The 17,400-nt window shown below is 36.5% G+C and overlaps 1 protein-coding gene across 2 annotated transcripts in view; it reads right to left on the bottom strand.

The window, feature by feature from the left end:
- LOC111423729 (paired box protein Pax-6-like) overlaps nt 1–3,248 on the bottom strand; it is a 53,060-nt gene extending 49,812 nt beyond the window's left edge. The window contains exons 1-2 of one of the 2 annotated variants that reach the window (XM_023057034.2): nt 2,801–3,248; nt 2,194–2,310 (exon numbers count right to left, since the gene is read on the bottom strand). In XM_023057034.2, the coding sequence (XP_022912802.1) occupies nt 2,194–2,212 (19 nt within the window). In that variant the 5' untranslated portion in view covers nt 2,213–2,310; nt 2,801–3,248. The remainder of the gene's footprint in view (nt 1–2,193; nt 2,311–2,800) is intronic. The other variant, XM_023057035.2, reaches the window with a different exon arrangement.
- Between the last annotated feature and the right edge of the window lie 14,152 nt (nt 3,249–17,400).

Below are 17,400 nucleotides of genomic sequence, written 5' to 3' on the forward strand. Positions count from 1 at the left end.
TTTGAAATTATATCTTTTTTTGTACTATTCAGAGGGAAATTAAGAAATTTTGATTGTAAGTAAAGAAATAGCAAAAATTTTAGAAAATTTTTCAAATAAAAGTTGTTGCTGATTTAATTCTAAACAAATAATGTTTGAGACATTTTTTGATTCCATCAATAATTATTGAGATAATCTCAAAAATATCACTTTTCATGTTAACGTTTATCGCCATATAGTGAAGATATCAAAAATTGTTATTAATAACACTAAGAAGTCGTATTTTAGTTCGATTTAGCTTTTATTTGAGACAATTTAACCGCAATTTTGCAATAATTTATATTTTTTTGTACTATTTAGAGGGAAATTAAAAAATTTAGATTGTAAGTAAAGAAATAGCAACAATTTTAGAAAATTTTTCAAATAAAAGTTGTTGCTGATTTAATTCTAAACAAATAATATTTGACACATTTTTTGATTCAACCAGTAATTATTGAGATAATCCCAAAAATATCACTCTTTATGTCAGCGTTTATCGCCATCTAGTGAAGATATCAAAAATTTAGATTTTAATTTAAGAAAAAGCAAAAATTTTGAAAATATAGATATATATGTATTATACTGACTAATTCAAATTCGACCCCACCGTTGGGATTTCAGAAACCATAAGAGATACAGAAATGGCTAATTGGGGCCAAAGTTGCGTATCTTAGAGCTCATCATTTTTCTACAAAGTTTTTGGATCTAGAATCTGAAAAAATGTTCTTAAGGCAACTTTTTATAAAAAATGTCATGACACAACTAGAAATTAAATGAAAACAATTAGCGCACAAGTTACAGCCTCCTAATAAGATATTCCTTTTTTTTGTTTTTGAATAATTCAATGTTTTTTTAAATGATATCCTATTTTTTGGTGTGAAAATCAAATATGGCATTCATAAGAAAAAATAAACCTGATGATAGTTTTACGAAAACGAAACGTCGGAGAAAATTTCTAGTTGTGTCATGACATTTTTCATAAAAAGTTACCTTAAGAATGTTTTTTCAGCGAAACTTTCTAGTTCTAGGTCTAGTGTTAGTTCTAGTTTTAATTGTTTTTCAACGCTAAATTGTAGTATATATTTCTTGAACTAGGAGTAGAACCAATACTAGACCTAGAACTAGAATCATTCAGGTTTAGCCGTCTTAAGAGACGTACGGCTAAACCGGAATGTTTCTAGTTCTAGGTCTAATGTTAGTTCGAGTGACAGAGTTAGGTAGCGCTAGTTAACACTAGATATCGTTATGTTATATATTTTTATTGAACTAAAACTAGACTAATACCAGACGTAGAATTAGAAACTTTCGCGTCTTCACCCGTGCGTTAATTTTAATTGTTATTCAGCGCTGACGTCACGAACGGGCCTTCGAGCTGTGCACTTGTTTCCGGGCTATAGATTTCTCTTAGATTCTACCGTCTTTGATACAAATATAAAACCACGTAGACTGAACCCAATCCAACAATTATTCTAACTCAATTATTTATTATTAATCTATTATATAGATTTTTTTAGCTATAACGAACACTCCCTTCCTTTTATTAACCTGTATTTTTTTACGAAACATTAAAAATTTATCAAGAAACAACATAGATAAGAAAAATCTAAAATTCTTATCGTTCTAAAAACCTATCCCAACATCAGGTCCTCAATCTCCATAAATTCTTTTCCTCTTAAGGTCCGAGAAGCTTTAAGGGAAGGAGGCTATAAAACGAAATAAAATTGCTGGTCCGCGTTCGGGGACACTTTTTCCACCCGTAAATATTCTTAAGCACCGGACGCAGCCCGCGCTCGGACAATTTACTGGAAGAACGAAAGAGAGTGGTTGCCTCCCAGGCTTGAAAGACGAAGGGACGAAAACGACGAGAACAAGAAAGACGGCGACGCTCGGCGTCGTTTTTAAAGGACCCGATCGTAGACGGAGACGACTAAAGAACTCGGCACTACTATAGGTTACTACAAAAGGCCTCGGAGATTCCGGAAAATGACAATGGACACGCGGGTCTGTCCGGCAAAAAGGATTTTTCGAGATTTTTAAGAAGGAAAGGTTTTCACGCCTTTATAAATCTTACAAGAATTTACAGTGTGAATGATAAATTAAATTAATTTTATAGAAAAACTATAGGTAAATAATTTTTTTCCGTCAATTTACCGTGTTAATTTTCCTTTTTATTACCTTTACCTTTGTGCGCCATATCGTCTACCGAAGTGATGGCTGAAGGCCATGGTGCCACGCTGGCACCTAATTGCTGGGCCGGAAGAATGATGGCGAGTTATTTTAAACGCAGAAAATCTGTAACAAAGTAATCAAAAAAAATCATCTTGATTATGTATCCGACGAATTAAGTGTAGATAAAAGTATTTAATTCGTGTGGTACAGAGGGAGGAAGCTTGCAAAGTTAATTTTCATTAGCGTCGGGAGATTTATTGGTGTACTTATCCGGGAAAACAACGGATACGGTCCGGGAGAAGATTAACTACCCGTGACTGATACGGCGTATAGCGGTACTTCTCAGCTTGTAGGATTCGCCGGGACTTAATTAAATTTCTTTTTCGGTCTTCGCGTTAGGGAGATAATCGGACAAATTTGGACGTGCACCTAAAAGGACCAATTTCCTTTCGCAAACCGCTTAATTGAATCATATGAAAATTGTCCTATTGTAACACAACCAAAAAGTTTTAGTTTAATTAAAATAAAAATTTAAACTAACTTTGAAATTTAAGAAAAAAATTGAACCCTCATTAAACTTTAAAGCTACATGTTAATTAATTAATATACTTACATTTAGATAAGAGAAAAATTAAAATTTTAATTGACAAATCACTTTAACTCTTCTCATTCATCATCCACAATGAGAAATCTTCAATGAGTCCTCGGATTTAAAAATAAAAACCACCACAAAACTAATGTTTTAAATAGTCACTAAATTTTATTTAATTTATCAACATTCAATGTTCGGCGCGAAATTCGAATCAATCGTCCGAACCCGACACTAACTTTCAAAATAACAAACAAAAGTAAAACCCCCTTTAATTAAATTTCATACTTAATCGGCCGTTAAGAAATTAAATTAACCCTCCCTCTCGTCGCACCCGAATAAATAATAATGTTTTTAATAAGTAGTGAACCAACCCGCCGCCGTCGGGTGTTTTAAAACTTAGTATAAAGAAAATCAAGGCCGATCTACACTGGACGATCACCTGAACAGCAGTGAACCAGGGCCGACAACCACCGACTGATAACCGCCACTACATCTATCAAGTTGCCTCGTGCGAGGTGTGGACAACGTCAAACGTTTCCGTTCAGCCACCAATCCGGAGATTCGAGCGACGAAGAACCGTGACGGTGCGACGAGGAAAATGCCCAATGGGGCGCTCGGAGGGCAGAACGAACCATCGATTTTAGCAAAGGGCGAATTGCCCAGTGGGGCGGAAGTTGATTTTCCCGAGCAGAGGGCGCCAGCGGACCCGACAACTTCGGAGTGCGCGCGTCGTTCGCTCGAGGGTGTTAGCGTCGACGGCGCCGTTTGAATTTGGAGATGACGACGGATGGCGTCGAAATGCTAACCACGAAATTATAGATGTGGATATGAGCCGATGGAGTGAAAGAGCTTTAGGCTATTTGGTTTTGAATGATGAATTTTGGACTTAATCGATATTATGATTTTTTCAAATCTTATGCATTAGTCAGAAGATAGATTAAATATTATCTGGATTCTTCCATTGAATGAGTAGCAAAGCAAGTCTCTTAAAGTTAAATTTCTTGATTCTCGTTTAAACACCTTATTGATTATGAGATGACTGGGACCCTCATATGTGAAAATGAGTTACACTGATAGTGACCTATAACATATTTCTTTCTAATTCTAGAACAATAATTCCCAACATTAGTATTTAGCAAATAATATCAAAAAATTTTGCTTGAACTTAATATGGCAAACTTCCATTTCCTTGAAGAGTATTCATTCCATTTTATTTGCATTGACATAAAAACATTTCGAATAGTTTCAACCCACTCTACATCTTTCTGCAAAACACTTCCTGATATTAACCATAGATTACCACTCGTCTGCATAAACAATTCAAAGAGACTTGTCTTATTAAGATTTCTATTTATTATTTTCTCCGTTGCCAATTAATCAAATATTATTTATTTAGAAAGTTATTGGATAACATCTTCTTTTTGCCATAAATAACGAAATGCGGAAAATGCAGCTACAATATATGATCTATTATTTCTGCGTTTCATAATTTTTAGTTGAATTGGGTTGGTATGCAAAAATGGTGATGAATTTCTCAATCACTCTTTGTACTGGAAGTTCTATCCCAAATTATGCCCTACATTTCTGTTCTTAAACTTTATTGTAACTTAAATTTCATTGCTGATGATATCTTTCTTGCAACTTCATTAACAGCTCCTTTGCTCAATTTGTTCCTTCTTTAGGTTGCAATGAGAACTATAAAATTCCATTTCTTATACACACACCACTATTTTCTTTGGTTTTTAAATTTTTTTGGTCCATATTTTCATCTAAACAAGAGTAATATTGATTTCTACTCTTTGTGTTCTTTTTCAACTAACTAGAACAAAATATTAAAAGATTTTTTAAAACAACTATAAAAGTATTAAGAATATTTTTGTGAAACTCTCTATTTTTGATTGAAACTCATTAAGCTTAGAGTGTTAACTATTACACCGTGGAGTAACTATCAACATATTGTGTTTTTTCTTAAAAAATCCTTATCGCAGTTTTCAACCATCTAGGAAATAGCTAATTCATAATTAGATTATTTCTTCTTAAGCATTGCAATTTTATAATCAGTTGTTCAAAAATGTATCTGATGCCGATCAAAGCAAGTTTAATCAATATCAGATACGTATGATATTAGTTGCTGAACCTCAGCCGCATATGATTGACCTCGACTCAATTACTTATAAGATCTACCACTTTACATGATAAAGCCGAGGTTGCTTGTTGCAGAAGCACTGCTATATGATAACCAATATCAGATAGGTATCATATTAGTCCCTGGCGATGCTGCTTGCTGCCTAGGCATTGCTATATGATAACCAGTATCAGATTGATATGATATTAGTCGCTGAACCTAAGCCGCCAGCGACCTCGGCTCTATAAGCTATAAGATAAAGCTGAGGTTGCTTGTTTCAAAAGCACTAATATATCATAATCAGTATCAGATAGGTATGATATTAGTCCCTGGCAATGTCGCTTGCTGCTGAGGTGCTGCTATATGATAACCAGTATCAGATTGATATGAAATTACTCGCTGAGCCTCGGCTGCAAGCGATCTCGGCTTAAAAAGTTATAAGGTCTACAACTTTACATGATAAAGCCGAGGTTGCTTGTTGCAAAAGCACTGCTATATGATAACCAGTATCAGATAGGTATGATATTAGTCCTTGGCGATGCCGTTTGCTGTCGAGGCACTGCTATATGATAACTAGTATCAGATAGGTATTATATTAATCCCTGGCGATGCCGCTTGCTGACGAGGCACTGCTATATTATAACCGGTATCAGATTGATATGATATTAGTCGCTGAGCATCGGCCGCAAGCAACCTCGGCTTAATAAGTTATAAGATCTACAACTTTACATGATAAAGCTGAGGTTGCTTGTTGCAGAAACACTGCTATATGATAACCAGCATCACATAGGTATGATATTAGTCCCTGGCGATGCCGCTTGTTGTGGACGCACTGCTATATGACAACCAGTATCAGATTGATATGATGTTAGCCCCTAACGATGTCTGAATATTTATTTGTACATCCAAAATATACACTTTTTACACTCGTCATATAGAAAAAATTTACAAAGAGAAAAAAAATAACAAAGCACACATTACATAGTACAATCACATTCAAAATTCATATTCAAGGAACTCCGAATAGAAATAGAAACCTCTCAACAGCAGAAATTGCTTCATCAATATTGCAAACTTGCTCGCAGGTAAAAGTGTAAGAGTTAAAGGTAATGTATTGTAAAGCTTGTGCAGTAAAATCTACACCTTTTTCTGACTTAGAGAGTCTGCAAAATTTAGGTTGTAGCTTATGATTGTTACGGGTTTTATAGCTGTGTATATCTCTGTGGGCAGTATATTCATCAACATTGTCGTGCAAGTACAGCAGACACTCTAATATAAATAGCGAGGGAAATGTTAGTATTTTCTGATTTATAAAGAATTCACGGCACTCGTTTCGATACTTCAGACCACATATGACATGAGCCAACACGAGCAGTTTCCCCAGGCCAACAGAGAATATGAAAATAACGATTGACACTGTGCAAAGTAAGCAGTTTTGAACAGCGGCTCCGACACATTGCTATATGATAACAAGTATCAGATAGATATGATAGTAGTCCCTGAGAAGACCGCTTGCGGCCGAGGCACTATCATACAAAAACCAGTATCAGATTGATATGATATTAGTCACTGAGTCTCAGTAAGAAACCTCTTTCAGCCGAGGCGCATCGATATTATAAGTAATATCAGACATATATTGGTTACAGGTAGACACTGCTGTATGATAACTAGTATCTAGTCAATATGATATTAGTCACTGATTTCTTTGCCACCCAGAAGTATTGGATCTTTTAGCATAACTCATACCTAAAAAATCATGTTATCATATCAATGGTACCTAAGAGAAATTATGAAACTTGTTTTGATAAATGAAGCCTGAGATTATCAAAACCTGCCGATTTTCCTGAGATCAAGTTTTCACAGAAAAGACTGCAAATAAGTACATGTAGATTTAATAAGAAATAAATCATTTCATTTCCGTCGAATGTAAATCCAATATAGATTCAATATACTTATTTCGTCAAGTATATTAATGGTACAGTAGTTAATGAGAAGTCGGAAAAAATATCATGTAGGAACATTGGAAGCATGAGACAACTCTTTAATGAAAAATCATAACCAATAGCACCAAAATAGGTGATAACTCATAGTCGAGTGTCCAAAAAATAATGTAGCAATCAGAAATTTCTCATCTGAGTGTTTGGAAAAACGTTGATAAGTAAAGATTTATGAAATAATTTTTTTGTCGTAGCATGTTTTTGGGCGATTAATGTTTGGTGAGAAATTGGAGATAACCTTATAGCACCATATTTTATTGAGATAATTTGACTATTGACAAGTATTGAAAATTTCTTGAAAAGAAATCATCTGAAGTATTTGAAAACCTGAGCACCAATGAACATATGATTTCAACATGATACAATGAATAAGCTTTTGTGTACAGACTTGAACATCAGCAACTAAAAAACTCCTTGCTTATGAGTGCAAAATATGCATAAGAATCTAACTTTTCTTACATTCTATTTTTGTTATCGAGATCAAATTCAAAGACCCAATTAGTTAAAAAGAAATTTAAAAAGAAAAAAAATACCCTTCCAATACAACAATAACCAACACTCCCTTCACCATCATCACCATGACCTAGATTTAAAATCGAAACGAATTGGGATTAGAGCTCACGCCGATCTGAACAGCACCCTTACGATTTGGTTTTTGGGGATGATGGTGATTCATCGGGTATCGCGTCTCTTCTTCAGTTTTCAGTACCGAGAAGCCGTCGTGGCGCCGTGGATAAGAACGACAACTACGACGCCACCGCCGCCGCTACGGCACCGCTCCTTTCATAATGTGCTCGCGGGAGCGTTATGGCGTTATGTGCGTAGGGAGACGAGCACTCAACTGTGCGTAACAGCTGATGTCACCCGCCGAACCGACCCCACGACGCACTTTCCACCGAGGAGGTTACGTTCGGACTTTTCATTAAAATTATTCCCGGGACCCACGAGCAACCCCAACGACGTTCGTTGCGATAATTTCGTAAAATATGAATATTTCGAGGGGAGTTAGAAATGTTGTTACCCCAGTTTAGAGATTAAGCGGGAGATAAAATTTGATTATAAAATGGTTTTCGTACTGAGTATGCAAAATTAATAAAGTTTATATAAAAAAGAAATTTGTAATATTAGCAGAAACGACACATGTCTTTTACTTCCTTCCTTAAGAAAAAAAAATGAGTTAATCTCCATACGGCGTTCTCGTCTTAGACGAAGTCCTTCGTGTGCGAAAAACCCGTGTGTTCCAGTCTGGTAGTCGACTGACGTGGCAGTTGGCAGTCTGGGCTTTTTTGAAAGGAAGACCCTTTTTCCTTTCCCGGTTTCCTCCGGTAACGTTCCGGTTGCAACGCGTCTTCTCGATCCGCGAAACCCTGCGGGATTTGCTGCACGATCTGCCATCGGCTCGCCTCTAATCATATAGGAAATAGGGTTAGACATGCGGAATGATTGCGCGCCAGGCTCATATATGCCCAAGTTTTTTTTAGCGATCTTGCTTCGTACGAGGTAAACGTAGAATATTTCTTTCACATTGTACGTTGAGAACTTGGAGGATGTGGGCCGAATATGTGAAGTAACTGAATGATGTTGTCTGTATGCAGCTAGTTCATTCGATTCCAAATGAAATGTGTAGGTTGAGAAGTTCCTTGATATATATAATCAAGGAAAAATTAAAAAAAATTTAAATATCTTCATAAAAATAAAACGAATTTCACCTGAAGATGGTAATTTATCACCGAAACATGTATAATCTTAAAAAATCTCCTTTCTTGTAAATAAATATATTATATGCCCAAGTTTTTTTTTAGCGATCTTGCTTCGTACGAGGTAAACGTAGAATATTTCTTTCAGATTGTACGTTGAGAACTTGGAGGATGTGGGCCGAATATGTGAAGTAACTGAATGATGTTGTCTGTATGCAGCTTGTTCATTCGATTCCAAATGAAATGTGGAAAAATGTAGGTTGAGGAGTTCCTTGATATATATAATCAAGGAAAAATTAAAAAAAAATTTAAATATGTTTATAAAAATAAAACGAATTTCACCTGAAGATGGTAATTTACCGCCGAAACATGTAGAAACTTAAAAAATCTCCTTTCTTGTAAATAAATATATTATATGCCCAAGTTTTTTTAGCGATCTTGCTTCGTACGAGGTAAACGTAGAATATTTCTTTCAGATTGTACGTTGAGAACTTGGAGGATGTGGGCCGAATATGTGAAGTAACTGAATGATGTTGTCTGTATGCAGCTAGTTCATTCGATTCCAAATGAAATGTGTAGGTTGAGGAGTTCCTTGATATATATAACCAAGGAAAAATGAAAAAAAATTTAAATATCTTTATAAAAAGTAAAACGAATTTCACCTGAAGATGGTAATTTACCGCCGAAACATGTAGAAACTTAAAAAATCTCCTTTCTTGTAAATAAATATATAAAGGATGTATTAGTAGTTGGTTAGTAGTTTATTACCGGTGGTGTTCGTAGGGGCAAAGGCGCAACGGTGGTGTAATAGGAGCAAACAACGCAAGGGGTTTACGGGAGGTGGCGTGGAGGGGACCCCAAAACGGCTCCTCGTGGGGCCCAAAGTTGCGGCGCGTTGGCGTTCGCGTTCGGGGCGTGGTCTGATAGCAATCTACCCGCGGGTGTGGCGACCCGGCAGCAGGAACTCCCCCGCGTTATCCTGCCTACACCACTCCTGTTGCACGTCAGTCACCAGATGATATTCTCCAAGAACGTAAAATTGTATACCTAACTACATTTTAACATTGTCTTTGAGTAAATATAATCTTTACAAAATTCTGCCACACTTTTTGATGATGTCAAAACCATAAATGAGATAAAATTTCTTATTCTTATTCCAGTAATTTTGTCTAAAAAGAGTTAGGTACATATTTTTTTCTTATATACTATGTTTTGATGTAACGATTGGGACTGTGGCATGATAGTGGTTTCCAGGTGACAAAACCGTTGGGATAAAACGCGTTCGCAGGTCATCCATCATCGGTAATCAGGCGCGACAGACCTTTCTAGGGGGCGCCACCGACGCCCGTTCGCGATAATTCAACGTCGCGTGATTTATACCTTGATTTACACGATGCCAGTGGCGTCGGTGGTCTCGACACCCTCTCCACACCAACTCCATATACCCCATTTATGGCATGCACGAAATCTTTCCTTGCACATTTTCAAAAAGTTTCCTCTTTGCCAATATCTTATCAGCAGATATCATCTTAGAAAAGACCTCAAGAGTCATACGCGCCTTACATCATCAATACGTTCATATCCGGCAGTTGCCGTTGGAAACGTGTCCAATCAAGTGAACGTAATGCCCTGGGAGATAGCTTCACGCGTGTACAAAAGGGCGCCGAAAACGCGACTTAACCGGTTTTTAAAAAGGGACTCCCTAAAATTTCGATGGGGACGGAGAAAGAAGACAATACAGCTTTGAGGTTTCTTCTTTTTTATTCATTCTCGTCAATGGTAAACGGTGGCGATGAACGTTTAAAAAATATTGTATTCTACACGCATGATTAACTTTTTGCCGAAAACATAAATCTTTGAAATAACCGAGTCATAGAAATCTTTCCAGGATATTTTTCTTGATTGATTGAAAAAATTACGTTCGCAAACTGTCTTATGTAATTCGATCTTAACGTTGTAATCGGAGACGCATTTGTTGCAGCGCGAAGGTATGCATACAGATGCATAGATAACTAGATACTTTATAAAAACCACCTGTTAATTTAGCCGACACGCCATAAGAAAGGTGATATGACGGGCGACCACCTCGGAGCCAATAAGGGCAAAAAGGGCCGAACGGTCGCTTCGAATACGTGTCATTTAGGTGCCAAATTAACCGTGCGAGATCCTAATCTGCTTTTTCTCGGTGCAGCTCCTCAGCAAGCGCGTCTTCTTAAAGATTCGATCCTCCGCCAAGGAGTCTAGGAGATCTAGTTTCGTTCAACATTTTTTTTCTTACATTTTAATTTTTTACATTTTAATGTTTTTAAATTTTCCATTTTATCTGCCGGAAATGATCCGCGTAAAAACGACGGCTAATTGAATTTGTTCGGTTCGATTCTTCTTACGAACCGTTCACTGCCGGACCATTTGACGCTCGAAATCCGTGCCGCGGTTAAATAAATGGAGGTAATGAAAGGTGTAATTGATAACAGATGGGATCACGGAATGTAAAGTTTTAAAAGTTATAAAATACTTTTAAGAAGTTCTACAAGGAAAAGTAAAAATTTCAGGAATGTTTTTATTATGATTAAACAAAAATATTTGACCGCAAAACTTCTTTAAATATACCCGGAATGATATCGCCCCAAATAATCTAAGCTAAATATGATATATTAACACAAGATCGTCAGTTTGGGAAGATTTTAGCGCCTCGCCCGCAAGCGACCTCGGCGGAATGAGAATAAATGAAATAAGAGACTTTGTATCTTTACAAAGATATATAAGGCACGATTTGGCCTCAAATCGATAAGGTCGCTTACGGGCGAGGCGCTAGATTTGATATATTAACACAAAATAGTTAGTTTGGGAAGATTCTAGCGCCTCGCCCACAACTGACCTTGGCGGAATGAGAATAAACGGTTTCTTATAGGAGACGTTGTATCTTTACAAAGATATATAAGGAACGATTTTGCCTCGAATCGCCGAGGTCGCTTGCGGGCGAGGCGCTAGATTTGATATATTAACACAAGATAGTCACTTTAGGAAGATTGTAGCGCCTCGCCCGCAAGCGACCTCGACAGAATGAGAGATATCTTTACCAAGATATATAAGAAACGAATGTACGAAAAGGTGGGACCGTACCCCGGGCTGTCATCTCGCCAAGGAATTGTTAAAATATCCTTCAGCCGCAACAGCCCAGTTCTTCGTAGGGCTCGGTAAAAGTGTCCTTCGCACTGCCACAGGTCTCCTCACGGGACACTGTAAAATAAATAAGCACCTTCAAAATATGAAGCTTGCTGACTCCCCTCTCTGTCGAGCCTGTGAACAGGATGACGAGACGGTTAAACACATCTTGTGTGATTACCCCTCTCTGACCGACCTCAGAATGAGGACCTTCGGGGAGGAATGGCCAACCACAGATGACATCAGGAATGCACTTCTAGGAGCTGTCCTAGCCTTTGGTAAATCCTTAGACTGGTTGATGTGACCAGAGTGTGTAATGGGAGGATGCACAAGGGGCCCAATGGGGCCTAAGTGTGGCGTGCGGTTTTGCATGCACTCCCCAATCCATACATACATAAGAAACGAATTCGCCTCAAATCGCCGAGGTCGCTTGAGGGCGAGGCGTAGGATTTGATATATTAATACAAGATCGTTATGTTGGTAAAATTCTAGCGCCTCGCCCGCAAGCAATCTCGGCGGAGTGAGAATAAACCAGACTTTGTATCTTTACCAAGATATATAAGGAACGATATTGGAGACGGAGCTCGTTGGGGACGGAGTGAAATGTTGCGGCAACTGTGAAAAGACTTTTCATTTTTATTGCTTTTTATCGGAAGATAAATACCGGAAAATGAATGTTGATAGAAGGATGAAATGGAAGTGTGATACTTGCAAGGTACAAAATGTAAATTGTACTAAACCTGAAAATAATAAAATTGAATTCTTCTTGTCTACTATCAATGCTAAAGTATCCACTTTAGATAGCATGTGTAAGGAGATGCACGATATAAACAATTCAATTGGATTTATGAGCGAAAAGTATGACAATCTAATAGATGATTTAAAAACTTTGCTAAAAAATTGCTCAGCTGAAGAAAGAAATCGATGTACTTAAGGAAGGGGACAATGAGAAGAATAAATTAATAAGAGATCTACGTGCAGAAGTTGCAGAACTGCAGCAGTACTCAAGAAACCATAATATTGAAATAAGTGGTATAAAGGAACAGCGAAATGACGACTGTAAAAAAATTATTGGTCTAATTTCAAGGGAATTAAATCAGGATGTTACTGAGGCTGATGTGGATCTGGCGCACCGGCTGTGGAACAAGGATCGTACTATCATAGCTCAATTTAAGACAAGAGCGAAAAGAGATAAATTTATGGCTCATAGAACCCTGACAATAACGAACAAAAACATACCTGGTGCTTCACTGGGTCAAAAAATATTTATTAATGAACACTTAACTCCTTATAATAAGCAATTGCTGTTCCTCACTAAAAAGGAAAAGGTCTGGGTGAGGAATGGAAAGATTCTGGTGCGGAGAAATTCGGGGAATACTTTAATAAGAATAAGAAATGAATAAGATTTACGCATGAAAATGAAAAATATTGGGTCCTCGGAAACGCCAAAGATTAGTATCCCCTTATTTTCCCCTTTTTGTCACTAACCTATAAACATACGCCTCAATTAGAGCTTGCAATACCGGGATCCCGAAAACCGGGATCCCGGAGAATTTTTGTCCGGTATTATAAACCGGTATTGATGGTAAAATATCGGTATTTCGGTATTATTTTTATTTAGCGCCCTCGATGGCCGGGGGCGGCCGTAGTCTTCGAAAACCGCCGTGCTAGTTTGATGTTGTGCTGGAAAATGACGTAGAGGATTCGTGTTTGTAATCTATTTTCTGTCCGTTCTAAGTTTACATTTTCAAGTGACATTTTTTGACGTTTCATTAAAAAAATGCTAGCCGGAAGCGACCGATTGAAAACGGCCGTGTTTGTTTAAAGCTGTGCTGGAAAATGATGTTGACCAAACAGAAATTTGTTATCTATCTTATGTCCGTACTAACGTCATTTTTTCAAGTGACATTTTTTGATCAGTGGGAACACCATCTACAAGAAATATCATTTTGTACTCTGACAAAATGTTGAAGATAACGAAGACTCAACCTTTGATGACGACAACTTAATGTTCGTGTACAATAAATTTGTCATACCTAACCAATAATAAAATAGTCTCGGCATACAACTATTTTTGGAGTTTTTACTCCATAATGGTGTTTCAGGTCAGTTTCATTCGTGTAATGTCCCACCAAGTATAACAGTAGTATGATAAGTCTGACAAACTACCAAGAGCCATTATGTTAAAGTTTCTTTTATGAATCTGCACCTTTCCAGAAAATTCCAAAACAGGAATTCGAAAGAATTCTACAGAGCTTCAGATGATGAAGTGTAATTTCATTTTTTGACGCGGCAGTGAAGTTGAACATTTGGACCAAGTGAAAGACAACAAAACAATAATGGTATCCAGACCTTTAAGTTTATTGGTACTTTGTACAGATTCCTAGTATCTTTCCATTTTTTGATTATCTTCTCAGATTCTGTATCTTATGCTTTGTTGCCAATCTAAAAATATAGTAGGAATTAACCTGTTGTTAGTAGAGATGACGCCGTAGAGGGGAAAAATTCATACAATTAGATATATTTAGTGATTGTAATTTAGTGAGTAAACTTTTTTATAGTAATACCGGTATTAATACCGGTATCCCGGTTTTAAAAATTTTAAATACCGAATACCGGTATTGAGGTTTTGATCCGGTATTGCAAGCCCTAGCCTCAATCCAATGGATACAGAAATGGACAATTATTTGGAACAACAGGACGACTTTCATAATCATTTATAAGGGTTTTCATGTAATTCTAAATCGTTTACGTTATTACATTTGAATATTCATAGCATTAATAAAAACTTTGATCAGTTCTTGGTGATGCTGGAGCAGTGCGATCAGATGTTTGATTGCACCGAGGCGCTGCATTTGATATATTAGCATAAGGTCGTCAGTTTGGGAAGTTCTTGCGCCTCGCCCGCAAGCGACCTCGGCGGAGTCTTCTTATAGACGTTTTAAAATATTTTGAAATGATTGTTGACAATTTTGAATGGATGTCAGTTTCAATAACATTCATTTAAAATCAAAACAACAAGCTACAAATAATTAGCTCAATACTAGGACAACCAGTCTTTCGTTGTAAACAATATTTTAATTTTTTCATTTGTATCAATTTGGTCAAAGAAAAAATGAGCGACTCAAAAAGTTGTCCTTCTGACGTGGAGGAAGCCGCAACGAATGCAAAATTGTTTCATCATTACTGTCAGAAAAGTCGTGAAAAAAATATGAATAAACTTATGAACGCTTTATTCAGTGGTGTAATCAGAAGAGTGTAAAAAACGAAACAAGTGAGAAAGTTTTACTAGCGTACTTCGGAAATATGTTGAAAACGTATATATAGACACCTCATTAGAAAATAAAAAACAAGTAGCTCAGAAAACGTTCAAGAAGTAAGGACAACAGTAATCAACCTGTAGAAATAACAACTAAAAATTCAGCGATCTCATCTGGAATAAGTGTTTCGAAATGTAAAAACATAACAATTAATTTTAAACAGAAAAATTTTACTTCAAAACAACTGTAGAAAGTCGTGTCTCTTCTTGTCGTCCGCTATTCATCTTGCAATTTTTCTCAAATTATTTTTCGTTTTTCTTCTATTTTTATTAATCGACTAGTATTATGATTTTTTTCACATTGTACATAGGTTTTATATAGTTAATTATGACATTCAGCTGAAGATGAGAGGTTTCTCTCGAAACATGTACTGAGCATATTTAATAAAAGCGAGTTTTGAAGTAAAATTTTTCTGTTTAAAATTATTCTATACTTGCAACATGGATCACCTGGAATATAACAATTAATGTTTTAATAAATAGTATTGTTTTTTTTAAATAGGTAGCACTTTTTCTTTTGTATTGTAACTCGTTTCAATAAATTAAGCCTGTTCTGATTGGGCTAAAAATGCGTTACGTAATGAAACCAGTGCGGTAATGAACTTCATTACGTAACTGAAATCACCTCAAATGAGTGCGGTAATGATGACTTATCCAAGCAGTCGTAGATAATAGTATATTAAAAAACAAGTTTCGTAAGACACGTTTGAAATGCACGAATTCAAGTTAAATGAGTGCTAATGAATGAGTGCTTTAAGTCTTATGAAACGTGTTTTTTTCTCAAAAATAAAATAAATTATGACAATGTAGGGAAATAGGTAAGTAGCAGTTGGTAACACCGTAACACTTGAAAATAGAAACTTGAATTGACAGTTAGAAACTATCAAAACACAAAATCTATTCGCCTGAAAAAAATGTTTCATGTACACCTCCCAAAATAAGAGAAATTGCTCAGAGTTCAATGTCCTCATCATTGTGGACCTTGTATTCGATGCTAAGAACGTGTTTAAACATCCATAGACAAACATTGTCACATTGACAACTAGAAAAATTAATGACCCAATGTCACCAACTTGAACTGGTTACATAAAATGTTACTAAAATCTCATTACAGCATCGGATGCTGTAAGGAGTCTCATTACAACACCCGTTTGAGTACTGTTATAGCTTTCATTACCGTCGCGAATTACAAAAAATACTTTTAAGTTTCACAAGAGAAAAACATAATTTTAAAGTTATTATCGTTAAAAATTTCAAGAATGTTTTTATTATGATCAAACAATAATATTTGACCGCAACCTCTCTACATGTATCCCTTCTAAAATAACACGCTAACATAAGGGATACAATGGGTCGACAACAGAAAGTGGATGTCACAAAGAACTGGGTACTTAGCGATACATAATTTCTGCTAATTTATTATAGCGCTGTCAACGGAAGCGCGGCCCTTTTACGCCGTCCAATGTATAATAGCGTCAACAAAAGGGACACCCCGTATACAGCTGCAACGGGTCGCCCCATACGTCCATTGTAGCCGTCGTCGTCTCTCTTATTCGAGGGATGTTAAGTGTCCGGGAGATGATTAGTTACCTTATTCGCGAGGATGAGAGAAGAGCTCTCGAACTCGTCGAAAACTTGTGTTCGTTGTTGTGTTGGTACGCGAAAAAAAAAAATAATGGGCTCAGGTAGACCCGAAAAGTTCTTCTTTATAGATATTTGTAAATGGTATTATACGGTCAGATGTTTCGCCAGTTTCACAGTTGAATCGGCGATGTCTTTTGACAACTTTACAATGACTTGAGTACCAGATCTAAGAGGAATTTCGAACAACAAAAATTGGTTTTTGAAATAAATAAAATTTTTTTACAATCTTCTTAGTTGGATTATAACCTTTTTGTAACAAATTGTAAAAAATGATTTTTAGAAAAATAGAAGATCATTTTATTTTTATTGGCAATCGAGCAGGTGGAAAGAAATCGAATAGACTCTTGCTACCTAAAATCCTAGCGCCTCGCGCTGCCTTCGGCGATCGTCGCGGAAGCACGAACCTCGAAGTCTTTCTGCGGATGATTCGATTAGGTGTTCATTTGTTTACCGACGGTTCCGTTCACTCCATTTGCTGGTCACTGAGCCAACTGTACCCAATGATGCTCACTTGATTCCTCGTTTTTATTAGATTTGTATCACAATCCAAAAACCTATTGTCCAAATTTTTTAACTAAATCTAAATTCTTAACTTTCTTAAATCTTCTCATTATCACCAACCAATTCTTCATCGTTAAGCATCGATAACGTAAGCAGAGTATAACTCCTCATGA

This window comes from Onthophagus taurus, chromosome 11 (genome assembly GCF_036711975.1).
Source record: "Onthophagus taurus isolate NC chromosome 11, IU_Otau_3.0, whole genome shotgun sequence".
NCBI lineage: Eukaryota > Metazoa > Arthropoda > Insecta > Coleoptera > Scarabaeidae > Onthophagus > Onthophagus taurus.